Source organism: Palaemon carinicauda, chromosome 6 (genome assembly GCF_036898095.1).
Source record: "Palaemon carinicauda isolate YSFRI2023 chromosome 6, ASM3689809v2, whole genome shotgun sequence".
In the NCBI taxonomy this organism is placed as follows: Eukaryota; Metazoa; Arthropoda; class Malacostraca; order Decapoda; family Palaemonidae; genus Palaemon; species Palaemon carinicauda.
In genome coordinates this window covers 85683425-85697133 of record NC_090730.1, presented here as the reverse complement: position 1 = coordinate 85697133, position 13709 = coordinate 85683425, and the positions used below count along the sequence as shown (strand labels likewise).

The 13709-nt window shown below is 35.9% G+C and overlaps 2 protein-coding genes across 2 annotated transcripts in view; one reads left to right on the top strand and one right to left on the bottom strand.

Moving 5' to 3' along the window:
* Window positions 1-4357: 4357 nt before the first annotated feature.
* Window positions 4358-5520, bottom strand: LOC137642139 (trypsin-3-like). Its single transcript, XM_068374682.1, has 3 exons — window positions 5385-5520; window positions 4844-4973; window positions 4358-4467 (listed from the first exon to the last, which is right to left on the bottom strand). The coding sequence occupies exons 1-3, from the start codon at window positions 5478-5480 to the stop codon at window positions 4409-4411; spliced, it is 285 nt and encodes a 94-aa protein (XP_068230783.1). The 5' UTR covers window positions 5481-5520; the 3' UTR covers window positions 4358-4408.
* A 6921-nt stretch (window positions 5521-12441) lies between these two features.
* LOC137642137 (uncharacterized) overlaps window positions 12442-13709 on the top strand; it is a 17095-nt gene continuing 15827 nt past the window's right edge. The window contains exon 1 of the mRNA XM_068374681.1: window positions 12442-12513. Coding sequence (XP_068230782.1) covers window positions 12460-12513 — 54 coding nt within the window. The 5' untranslated portion in view covers window positions 12442-12459. The remainder of the gene's footprint in view (window positions 12514-13709) is intronic.

The following is a 13709-nucleotide window of genomic DNA, read 5'->3' as shown; positions in this document are numbered from 1 at the left end:
TGTCATAAATGTATTTGTAAAATTCCTACATTATTGCGCCTCTCTGTTGTCTTAAAAAGATATTTACAGCATATGTTTTAAAAGTTGAAAATCTACTCGCAGGAGTCGGCTAATATTTTGGCCAACAGTTCCTCTCAAACTGGTGATTGCTTAAAATAATGACGACTTTAGCAAAAGAATGTTTGAATAGTGCATCTCATATCGTGGTGTCTAATTCCCACTTTTCCTCTCCTCAGTAATTGAGTATCGTTACAGTAATTTGAGTATCGTTACAGTAATTTGAGTATCGTTATGGTGGTCATGATCTGAGTTCATGAAATGAGAGGCACTTTTGGAAGTTTGTATTTGACAAAGTCCTTCATAGGATCATTTTCTAATCGTTCGACCTCCTAATCCGCTGTCATTAGGCCTACCTTTCGAGCGCCACCGCAATTGGGTAATTCCACGGATATTAGGGAACACCGCGGATATTGGGGAATTCCGCGGATATTATGGAATACCGCGGATATTAGGGAACACCGCGGATACTAGTAACACCGCCGATATTAGGGAACACCGCGGATATTAGGGAATTCCGCGGAGATATATATTAGGGAATACTGCGGATATTAGGAATATAAACTCTTAAGAATTTATTTTTCCTATTGTAATTATTCACTTTAGAAATGCATTTGTACCTTGAATGTGAGATACAATGCAGCATTGAATATTCTGTACTGTTATGATAATATAGCTCAGTACATTTAAATATTGTACTACCAATATTATTACCCCCCCCCCCTCTCTCTCTCTCTCTCTCTCTCTCTCTCTAGGAATAAGTATTTTAATGTGCTGTAGTACACTGGTGATTAGGAAAATTACAACGACTGTTTACTGTCATACTGCAGTAATTACATGAGTAACTTTATTACAAAACATCCGTTTACATATATACATAAACTCCATGCAAAAAGAGTCATAAAAGACATAACAGGAAATTTCATGTTCAACCGACACCGCACTGGTTAACAGTTAACGGTGAGAAAAACAGACATGTTATTTCAGGTCCTTGTCAGTGCGAGGGGAGAGCGAAGATACAAGCATAATATATACACAAAATGAAATGTCGTTACTATGCACGATCGTGTGACACACGGGTGGTACAAGGGCTTCAGGCTCGCAGCTCGCTGCTTCAGTTCAGTCTGCTGGCGTTCTCTGGCCATGTAAGGTGTGTTGTGGTGCAGGAAATCAATAGGAAAGGATGTAGTCAAGTCTATTCTTTCATCTTTATTGCTACACCGGTCAGTGAAATGTGGTTCAAGAAATGGAACTGACGATACTCATCGTAGGGATTGAAAATTTCATTCTAGAGGTGGTGTTGTTCCTCAGGGTGTAGCTATATGCCTACAGAGATACTGTGGTTCAGTAGATGACTATTAGGAAGATATACCAAAAGTGTATTCGGCTTATTGAAGATTCCTTCAAAAGGATAAAACAGTGATAGAACTGGTTTAAAGAAAGGTTGAACGAAGGTTGACTTACAAATTTATGGTAAATGAAGCTATGTAAACTTTACTGATAAAACTCAGGCCTTTGTATATGTTATCCTAAACAATTGTGACAAAAGACAAACTTGTGACAGAATGAAAATAGTTGATGGTTTGCTTTGCGAGTTTTACTAATAAAGAACAATCGTCCAAGGATGTGTTGTTTAGTTTGTCTTTATTTTACCTTGCCAGGTTTTTTTTTTTTTTTTTTTTTTTGGCAGTTTTTATATTTTGGTTGTCACCATTGCAAATGATTTGAGTAATGAATTATAACTATTTTTTGTAATTTTTATGAACAATATTTAAAATTTATCTAAGGTTTATTTGTTTACTGTTATGATAAAGATAATCAACGTTCACTGGAAGCATCGTAAGACAGGAAATTCTCTCTCTCTCTCTCTCTCTCTCTCTCTCTCTCTCTCTCTCTCTCTCTCTCTCTCTCTCTCTCTCTCTCTCTCTCTCTCACACACAATGACTACCATTCTGTTTTATACGACAAAATTATTTAGACTTCCAATCACAAAGCACCTACAACGCATTATATGTTGTGAATAAAGTTTAAACATAGACACAATCCTACAGAACGTAATATTATCGGATAGGAGTGCGTGTCTCTAAAGAAAAATCATATTTTTTTTTAACGAATAGATAACTCGACTGGGTCGTAATACATACGAGTTGATATATACCTTACGTTGTCAAGAACGAGCGAGGGGAAGAAATACGATGCGTTGCACTAGGATGTTATATCTAGACATGCAACGGGTTCATTCGCCAAAACCGTTGCAGTTTGGGGTAACATCAGCAGATTTTCTTCCTTATAGCCTATATTTGTGGATGGACAAATTTATATAATGATGATAGTTGTGTTAGTTATATGAATATTAAGATTATTACCTCCGCCAAGGAGGTATTGCGATCGAGTCGGTTTATTGACTTGGCAGATTTTGATGAAATTTTCACTGAAGATAGACCTTAGGACATGGACGACCCCGTTAAACTTTGGAGCTGATCCGAATTCAGATTCTAGATCCGGATTTGCATTTTTCATGTTTGTGTGAAAAGGATTACGTCAAAACTACAAGAAGGATTTTAATGAAATATCCACCACAGATAGATCTTAGGTCATGGACGACTCCATTAAATTTTGGAGATGATCCGGATCCTGATCAGGATTTTAGTTAATTAATTTATTAATTTATTTGTCCATGGACAGGATTAAGTCAAAACTACTTGATGTATTTTGACGAAATTTTCACCACATGTAGATCTTAGGTCGTGGATGACCCCATTAAATTTTGGAGATGATCATGATTCTAGTTAATTAACTTATTCATTTATTTGTCCATGGACAGGATTAAGTCAAAACTTCTTGATAGATTTTAAATATGTAAATTTGATTAAGTCTATTCATGAGCATAGAAAGTGCAAAGTTAATGCTAATGGAGTCTTATCAAATGAATTTCAAGTGAACAGCGGAGTACTCCAAGGGAATGTGTTGTTACCTATGTTGTTTATCCTCCTCGTGGATTTTGTAATGCATAGACCAGTCGGAGATGGTGGAGGAAGATTGGACTGAATTGGTGATAGGCATTTAGCAGACCTAGGTTATGCTGATAATGCTGTCATTGGAACAATTAAACAGAGATGTTACGGGAATTGAGTTTATTCCTCCAATGGTGTAAGTACGGTACCGAATGCAATAAATGAAGGGATAAGATGATTGGTAAACTGAGTATCCCCTAGTGAGATGGGATGACCTCTACCCTACTTGTGTATGCACAAGCAGAAGTTATGCTATAAAAACGAATATGAATTACACTGCAATGGCTAAAAACAATAATGAGTCGGAAGCACCTGGCAGATTGCATAGTTCCACAAGCGTGGCCGCAAGACCCAAAACCAACATGTCCCATGAACGGTAACAAACCACAGGGAAAATGGAAGAAATTCAAATGGAAAATTAATTAACCTTCTTGTAACATCTTGCAGATTTCATTTTCATCATCACGTGTTCTCCTTTCTGTTTTTTATATGGACGATGCAGTTAGGTCCTTACAAAGCTTCTTGGTCTTAAAATGAAAGATATTATTAACAAGTAATTTTCGAGGCTTGTGAGAATATGGCCTCTGACTTAAGTTTTATAAGCAAATGCAAACATGTGCAAACTGAATGAAAATAAGAAAAGACTCCCGTGAAAGATAAAAAAAAGAAAAAGATAAATGTTATATTTTAGCTATGTATAAGGAAAAGATGAAGCCACTCATCAGTGCATAAGAGAAAGGGATCTTGAAAGTATTTTATCAAGGTGTTTAGTTTTTCATTAATTTCGTGAACAAAAAATATAAAGAATGATTTATAAGAAAAATAGCGATCATTAGCTATGATGAATTTGTACTATAAAAATAAATTAGATTGTAAACATAGATTTGAGGAAAGTTCAAACTTGTTGCAAATATTTCTTATCAAGTGTTATTTTGAAGAAGCTTAAGTCTTCGTGTGTTTAACAAGGGATAGAATGTTAGTTTTCCCTTTAAGATGAACTCAGGTCATTAGTCTTAATCTCTTGCTAAAGAAAACTTCCTCAAAATATAGAAATCTTTTGCTGAAAGTTTAACAAAGTCCCTCAGTCTCAGTGACACCTTTGAGGTTGAGAACACCAGGGTCACCAGATTAGAAATCAGTATTGTTTTTGTAAGAAGGATAAATAACAGAGCTTTTAAATGCCAATATATTTAATTTACCACAATTGTTCATAAAGAGGGATGAATTAACAGCATTTAAAGAAAAAAATGGTAATTCTATAATCAGAAAAAATAAATTAATTCCTAATTGTCTTGACGTAATCTCATTAATGTCTGATGTGGTCCATTCGGTGTCCTCTATGGCCTTGGGCAAGTTTGAGAACCTGCGATGTTTGTAGATATCCAAGAGAGATAGTCTGAAAAAGATATCACATTTGCAAAATCAATTCATCATAAGATTCGCAAAGACAACTCCAAATAGATCAAAGCTTCATATTGATTACGTTGGTTGTTCATCTTTTTATTTTTTTCTATTACCATAATCTTTGACATCTTGTTTCCCCTCTTTGGCAAAATCTCTAGTTTTGAAACTCACTTTGGTGTCGTCAATCTTTTGACATGATAACTTTAGTTTCTTATTTGTTTAGTATTGGAAACAAGAACACCATCCTGTTTTCATGTCAACCTTTACGCTGGACATTGAAAACTTCACTTGGTTTGAAAACATTTCCATTCTTTAAACCTTTGATCAGTCAAGTATCAAAGTTTTCCTTACAGAAATTATTCACTTACTGCCTACTCTGGCGTAAACTCCAGGATTGTTTGCCAGGACGCAGCCATAGCCCCAAGAGACCACTCCAATCACCACCATGAATGTTTGAGCTGTGTTACCTGCAGTCACAAGTGGACCACCGGAATCACCCTGAAAATGGAAAATTCTATCACGACTCTACTGAAACTAGTTACGTTTGAGGTTGGGACATTTTCTGGTTTATAAGAAAGACCATTGTCATAAGTAGTATGGAGGCTGTTGTCTGATTCTGATAAAACACTCAACTTTCTTCTCAATCTTCCGTCTATCTATACTTTCCCATATATCTGTATCTCTGATTTTGCCAAAGCTCTCTCTGTACTCCTAAAGTAGTCTGCGGCTGTTTGCAATTTTTGCATAAATTTTGTCAATCCTTATAATTTTGTCTGAAGAATGAAAACCATTTTTAACTGGGAGCATTCAAGTCACATAAGTTCTTGGGTATGTCTTTAAACAATGTATGTAAAATGTGTAGATAACAAATCAAGCTGAATTTTATAATGTAATTGTGACTCAACAAACCTGACAAGAATCTTTTCCGCCGGCATCCAATCCAGCACAGATCATGTTACTTGTGACTGCACTTCCTAAAAACTGTTGACACCTTGAGTTGGACATTGTTGGAACATCCACTTCATAAAGTACATTAGGTTGACTATCACCTGTAAAGAAAAATGGTTATACATTTAATACTGCACTTGTATGAAAAAAAAATTCTGTACAAAATACAAGAGGGAGAGATCACATAAGTAAGTGACCAAATAAAAAAAATAATCAGAATCAATTTGTCCTAGCATACTTATTATTTCTTCTATATTGGTTAATCAAATTTTCAACAAATCAAGAAATTGGTTGGCCAAGTCAACCTCCCATTAGAATGCAACCACCAGAGACTTTTAGTACCATTTTCAGCAGGGCCAACCTAGCAGGAATTTGGCTTCCCCTCCTGGTATGACATTTTCACCTTAGTCTCCACCGCTACTGGAGGGTTTGGCCTGGCAAAGTTTCTTCACATTCTCGACTTTCCTTATACATGACATAATGAACACACCCTCTTTTGCTTTAATGTAAATCCAATAATGATTATTTCATAATGATGACAAAAGCTGTGGGGATGATTTCAATCAGAAAAATTAAGGCAATAGGGTAATTGTTAAGGTTAAACCCTTCCTTTTGCTTCTCTACTGCTTACGGTCTGGTGTGGATTCTACCCTCCGTGTAACACTGATTAGCATTATCATTTTCAATCTTCTCCCCTCTCGAACCCAGTTGCCCAGTGATGTATTCCATGCTGCTCTTAAAGACTATCGCTAAAGCCTACACAGATGATTCGGTTTTAAGAATAACGCCAATGCAAGTATCATAACTAGACTTGTGGATCTTGAACCACCGAAACTCTTCCTCAAACATCTGCTTAATTCCTGGTGTTATTGTTTTCCCTATTATGGAAGTTTTACTCTTTCTTCATCTACCTTATTTCTTTATATGAGTCATTCCTAACTCTTCACCTACATGCTGGGGTTTCCTTCTCCGGGTTCTTCAATATACACTGGCTAACAACAAAGATTTGTTGCAATACATCTAGAAATATTTTCTCTGTTTAAAAAAAGCTCATAGTAGATAGAAAAGCCTTATATAATTTCTTGACTTCTGTTAAAGAGAATTTCTAATAAAATATTTTGCCAGAACTATCCAGAGGTTTACCTACTTACTCTTGAGTCTTGGATCTTTTGTCTAACCGTTGTTTCAGTTAATGTGGTATAATCGTGTTCTCCAACGACTACATAGACGCTTGACGCAGTCTCTGGAGGTGGAATGGGATCGTTGTTAGTAATAACACTCATTTCTGTTTGAAAAGGTCAATATCGCCATTAAGGTATTAAATTATATATGTTATTTGAGTATATATATATTGTATAAATATATATATATATATATATATATATATATATATATATATATATATATATATATATATATATACACATATATATACATATATATACAGTATAAATATATTTATATATATATATATACATATATACATATGTGTATATATATATATATATATATATATATATATATATATATATATCAAGCGCAAATCCAGCATGTTCAAAAAGGGGGTGTCGGAAAACATGACCAAAGCAGCTGGGGGCAAGAGGGATACTGTAAGCCCTCGGAAGCTGACACCAGTATAAGCTACAGTGGAACCTCTACATACGAACGTATCTACATCCGAATTTTCCAACATCCGAAGTAAAATTCGAGCAAATTTTTGACTCTACACCCGAATTTTATTTCGACACACGAAGTAAGCAATTTTCGTCGTACCGGTTGTATCCGAATTTTTCGACACGCGAAGTACAATTCGAACATGTTCCTACTCTACACCCGAATTTTTTTTCGACACCCGAAGTAAACAATACCCGTACGTGTAGTTGGTACTCATAGCACCTGAAGTGTTTTTTATTTCCGCCGATAGAAGGCAGCACTTCGACCTCGGAGGGACCCTCAATTAGCGTGGCTTAGGTCAGTCCTCTGTTCTCGTCGGCTTCGTGCGGTTGTGCCCTTTGCGTTCTGCTATTACTGTACTGTTTTAATCATGATTTTTTACGTGCATCCTTTTACGGTAATTTACGTAAAGTATGGGTCCTAAAAGGCTTAGTTTTGCAAGTGGTAGTGGTAGTGGTGAGAAAAGGAAGAAGGAAATGCTTTCTTTAGACGTAAAGCAAGAAATTATTGAAAAAGTGAACTTGCTAAAGAATATGGCCGTAATATGTCGACGATCTCGACAATCCTGAAACAGAAGGAAGCCATTAAAGCAGTGAAACCTTCTAAGGGGATCACCATAATTTCAAAACGCCGTAGCCCTATCATAGAAGAGATGGAACGACTTCTGCTAATCTGGATCAAGGACAGAGATGTTGTTGGCGACACCATCACCGAAACCATCATCTGCGAGAAGGCGCACGCCATCTTCACGGACTTGAAGGACGAGAGCTCTGGGGGTGATGCTGGGGAGAGTTCAACCGAACCTTCCTCAGACGATTTCAAGGCATCTCGTGGCTGGTTTGAGAAATTTAAGAAACGGCCCGGGATTCATTCAGTTGTTCGCCACGGAGAGGCTGCTAGTGCGGACACAAAGGCTGCAGCTGACTTTGTCAAGAACTTTGAAAGGATCGTGCTGGAAGAAGGCTACGTAGAGCAGCAAGTGTTTAATTGTGATGAAACTGGGCTGTTTTGGAAGAAGATGCCCAGTCGAACCTACATCACCGCCGAAGAGAAGAAATGGCCTGGGCATAAGCCAATGAAGGATCGGTTGACTCTTGTCCTATGTGCCAACGCTAGCGGGGACTTTAAAGTCAAGCCCTTACTGATTTACCATTCTGAGAACCATAGGGCCTTTAAGGCACACAACGTGGATAAGGACCAGCTTCACATTTTCTGGAGATCCAACTCAAAGGCCTGGGTCACTAGGCAATTCTTTGTGCAATGGGTAAACCAAGTTTTCGGCCCTTCTGTGAAGAAGTATCTTCATGAGCAGAAATTGCCTTTAAAGTGCCTGCTATGCCTTGTCAATGCACCTGCTCACCCCCCCCCCCAGACTTGAAGATGATATCTTCGATAAATTTAAGTTCATAAAGGTGCTGTATCTTCCACCGAATACCACCTCTATCCTCCAGCCCATGGACCAGCAAGTCATCTCGAATTTCAAGAAGCTCTACACCAAGCACCTATTCAAGCAGTGCTTTGATGTCACGCAAAGCACAAACTTAACTTTGCGTGAATTTTGGAAAAGCCACTTCAACATCGTGCACTGCTTGAAGATCATAGATCAGGCTTGGGTGGGATTAACTCAACGAACCCTCAATTCTGCCTGGAAGAGGCTGAGGCCTGATGCAGTTTCTCCCCGAGATTTCGAAGGTTTTGACCCCGAACCTGATCCCATGGTGGGTGCAGCGGAAGACGTAGAGGAAATCGTCTCCCTTGGCAAGTCCATGGGTCTTGAGGTCGACGCAGATGACATCACGGAACTCGTCGCCGAACATCACGACAAACTTACCACAGAGGAGCTCAAGGAACTCCATGCTATGTCTGAGCACATGAGTGATGACGAGGAAGGGATCGAGGAGGTAGAACATGTGTTAAGTTTGGCGCAAATAAAAGAAGTGTTAGGAAAATATTAAGACGTGGTCGACTTCATCGACAAATACCACCCCAAAAAATTGCAGGTTTGTCGTGTAGTTGCGCAGTTCGATGATGTTTGCCTAATCACTTTCAAAACATTCTGAAAAGCCATACCAAGCAACTATCTATCGATAGTTTCTTTAAAAAAACTACGAAGCGAACTCGTGATGAAGAGGATGGAAGTGGTTCAAAGAAAACGGCAAAGAGTGAAGCGAAAGAAATTCAATCAATTTCAAGTGCAGAGAGTGAAAGTGATTAAAATTAATCATCAAAAAGAAAAAAAGAAAATGTAAAAAAAATATAAAATATAAAAATAAGAAAAATAAATAAGCTAAGTTATGTTAAAGTTCACTTAGTGTAAGTTAGAATAAGTTACGGTAGTGTACGTTTATCGTAGTTAACCTCTCTACCTCCTCGCCGCCCGTCCGTCTCTTCTCTGCGTAGCAAGACCAACAACACCTGCGCTGGAGTTTCTAAGGTAAAGTGACACTAAAAACCCGTTTCTTATTTATCATTTTTTGATAATTATTCTTTTTTACATGTCTATTATTTAATTTAGTGTGTATTATTCTCATGGGTAATTATGTGTAGTAATTTATTAAGGAGTTATCATAGGTTTTTGGGCTCAACCACGGATTAATCCTATTTCAATGTATTCTTATGGGAAAATTCGTTTTGACATCCGAACATTTTCTACATCCGAAGTCGGTTGTGGAACGGATTAAATTCGTATGTAGAGGTAGGCCTACCACTGTATTTCAAAGCTTTTTTTTTATGTTTTATAAACCATTTTCACCTTATAGTTGAATATTATAAGGTGGAAATACATTATGCACTAACAGCATCCCGTTACAATATACAAAGCATTCCAGCTGTAATTTCTAAAATTACCTTTAGTACATGACTATACATATCCAGAAACTCTCATCAGCTGAGTACCTCTTAATTACGTTACTTTTCTTTACTTTAAGGGCTGCTTATCTGGTCCTGTACAGCAGGGGAACCCTACTCTTTACAGGACCTCTGTGGTTGTTTTATGATGTTCATTAGGGAGCATTTAACATTTCACAGTTGCATATTGTTCGCTTAGTGTTTGATCATCACCGTCAAAACACGCAAAATATGAAGGTCTTCAGTTTCCTTTTGAAAGCCTTAATATCTTCAATTATTCGAATGTCTCGTAGGAACCTATGGTATAGTCTCGATGCCGCATATTTAAAGGCTCTAGACCCTACAGTAGACATGTATCTACTGTAGGCTCTGATAGTTTGAAACCATCTGTAGCTATTCTCGTGTTAGGACGATTTGTTGGTTGCACAAATACTGTATGAAGAAACTCTCTTAGATATTTTGGACGGTCAGTTGTGATAACTAGTTGGGTTATTGTACATATTCTAAATTCAATTCTCGCTTTAATCGGCAGCCAATGCAGATCAGTTAGTATAGGAGTGATCCCTCCTCTAGACGGGACAACTTTTATCAGTCTTGCTCCTCTTTTTATTATGTTTTGTAATTTCTTAAGCTGTACTTTTGGTAGAATGTAGTAGATGGAGTTACAGGAGTCGATTCTGGTAATCACACAGTTTATCAAAAGTTTCTTTACGGAACATTCATCCAGGTACTTTTCTTTTTTTTATATAGCAACATTTCTCAGATAATAACCAGAAGTTTATACTACATTATTTTTGGGAGGCATTGAGAGACAAGTTGCAGTCAAGAAATAAGCCTAGATCACGAACTTTACTAGATATCGGCACTGAGGCATTATTTATATTCATTTGAATATCACCCAAGCTTCTCAGTGTTTCTCTTTCCCACCACCATAAACCCAGTTTTGTTCTCATTTAATGTTAGTTGTTTAATTGTCATCCATTCTCTGACACTATCGAGAATTCGGAATTCGGTCATCTAGATCATTCAGGAGGAAATAAAACTATGTGTCATCCGCAAATAGTTTGAATTTCACACTATGCCTTTGCAGTAGTTTTGATAGACCAATAGTATAGATGCAGAATAAGATTGGGTTCAAATGGTGAATAAGAGCTTCCAATTTGTTCACATAATTTCCACCAACTTAGTAGTCTTTTAGGTGTTCGAAAGCTTGATCTTCAACGCTGATGAACCGTAAATCCTTTAGTAGCAGTTCATGCACTACTGTATCAAAAGCAATCAAAAGCAGCACTAAGATCGAATATTAATTCACATTTATTTTCATCCATCATTTGTAGCATATCATTTACCACAGAGCAGATGGCTGTCTCCATAGAGTATAGTTTTCTGTAAGCAGATTGGCTGTCAGGCAAAGCTTCTATTACTTCGAAGTGACTGATTAGTAGTTCAAGAATTACGTATTCTAACACTTTTGAAACAAAGGATAGATTCGAAATAGGTCTATATGAGCTTAATTCCTGCTAATGCAGAGCACTTTTCAGAACTGGTGTGACTGTAGCCCTTTTCTCAGATTTGGGGAACTTACATTCTCATAATTATTCCGGCTAGACTAAAGAAGTTTCTCTCTCCAATTACTTCGGATATTGGCATGGGATCGATCGTGCAGTTTGTTTTCTTTGCTTTCTTGATAATCCTAGTGACGTCATCTTGTGATATGTTGTGAAATCTTATTAATTTTGTCTCTATCTGGTGTATCATTAATCTGATGTTGAATATTTACAAATGACCTGGTTATATTTTCAATTTTGGTTTTAAAGAATGCTATAAAATTATTTACCAGTTCTTAGTCAGATAGCTTCTTAACGTTTACATTTCCCATTATACCATTTATGAGACGATATACTTATTAATGTCTATTGCTGCTTAGCGGATCTTTGTCTTTAGTATTCACTGTTTTCCTTCTTAGTAGGTAGTTGTATCGGCACATAGCAGTTTGGTATTTTACCCTTAAACTGTCAGTTTTTAACGATTCCACTTTCTTCTTTGTGTCTTTTTTTCCCTCTTTTTTCACAAAAGTTTCTCCATCAAACCAAGGAGATTGGTCTTTATCAGTTATAGTCTTTTCCATCATTGGGCGCATATAAAGTTTCAACCCTCCTGAGATGAACATTCATAATCCGTTACAATTGTCTAAAAAATCATTAATTAACCCAGGTCGAACTTAAGTTATTTAAAATCGTTGGCATCATTGACAGATGTGTTATGAATGCACTTAATCAAAATGGTTATTCAAAAGAAATGAAAACAACCAGTGGAGAAAATCATTAAGTTCAGTGTGAAAAATCACTTCCGTTTTGCACACGCATCTAATCTCTGAAGTATTTTTGTTTTTCCTGCAATATCCATTGCTATCAAATAGAGCTAAGTGCTTGAAGATGAGTATCTGTGGCATACCAGCGATAAGAAGATAAGTCTTATCTACGTAGGCCGGTGCCGATGACAAATATGGGCGTGAATGACACCATACTGGAGACAGCACCAGAGTGAACAGACGTCTCGTCAATCCTCAGTAAGATTTTCTGTTTCTTTGTAGGTGAGTGAAAAGCATACAGTTCCGTTGCTTTAAATCTTAAAGCAGATTGAGTGAAAGCAATGATTATATTTTTTTCTAAAACTTTCAGTTTGAAAAGAGGGTCTCATAAATAAACTTTCAAGAGTCTATAAGTTCTTTTTGTAACTAGGCGATGCACGAGAAGGTTTTCGAACAATAGTACGAATCATACGTAAGAAAAACACGAGAGAAGGTGAATTGTAATATAGTTAGGATCAAGACAAGAATTGGGTTTAATATATATATACATTATATGTATATATATATATATATATATATATATGTCATATATATATTTATATATATGTATATATAAACACATATATATGTATATATACATACATACATATATATATATATATATATACATATATATATATATATATATATATATATATATGCATACCTATACATATATATATATATATATATATATATATATTGATATATATATGTAGATATATGTATATATAAACACATATATATGTATATATACATACATACATGCATATATATATATATATATTGATATATATATGTAGATATATGTATATATAAACACATATATATGTATATATACATACATACATGCATATATATATATATATATATATATATATATATATATATATATATATATATATATACATATATATATATATATATATAGATAGATAGATAGATAGATAGATAGATAGTTTGAGGACTGCATGGCTAAGATTGAGTATGGAGGGAGAAAAAGTTACAATGTTAAGCGCACATGAACCCCAAATTGGAAAAACAATATGTCTAATATAAAGAGCTCTTGGGAGATTGCGAATCTGAGCCAGAATTTCTTTTGGAGATTATAAAACATTAGTTGTGCTCTATGTGAGGGAAATGCGATCCTGGGTGACAGAGAAAGAATAACCAGGAATGGAGAGTCGAAAATGTGTTTGAAAAAAAAAAATGTTCATAATCAAATCTGGTAAAGAGAAAATGAAGACCAAAAGAGTTTGATCGAAAATGTGTTGGTGAGATGTAGAATGAACATGAAGTTGGACGTAAGGGCAAGAAGGCTGGAAGAGTATTTGATCATTATTTGATTGAAGCAAAATATAATATAGACATGAAATACAAAATGAAGGGTGAAAATTATGTAAATATAACGAAGC

Bases quoted from the DNA above. Each gene is read 5' to 3' on its own strand.
- LOC137642139 (XM_068374682.1), bottom strand. From the start codon at position 5,480: ATGTCCAACTCAAGGTGTCAACAGTTTTTAGGAAGTGCAGTCACAAGT. The intron at 4,974-5,384 runs GTTTGTTGAGTC...TTCCATTTTCAG, and splicing joins GCGGAAAAGATTCTTGTCAG to GGTGATTCCGGTGGTCCACT. The intron at 4,468-4,843 runs GTAAGTGAATAA...TATCTTTTTCAG, and splicing joins AGTTTACGCCAGAGTAGGCA to ACTATCTCTCTTGGATATCT.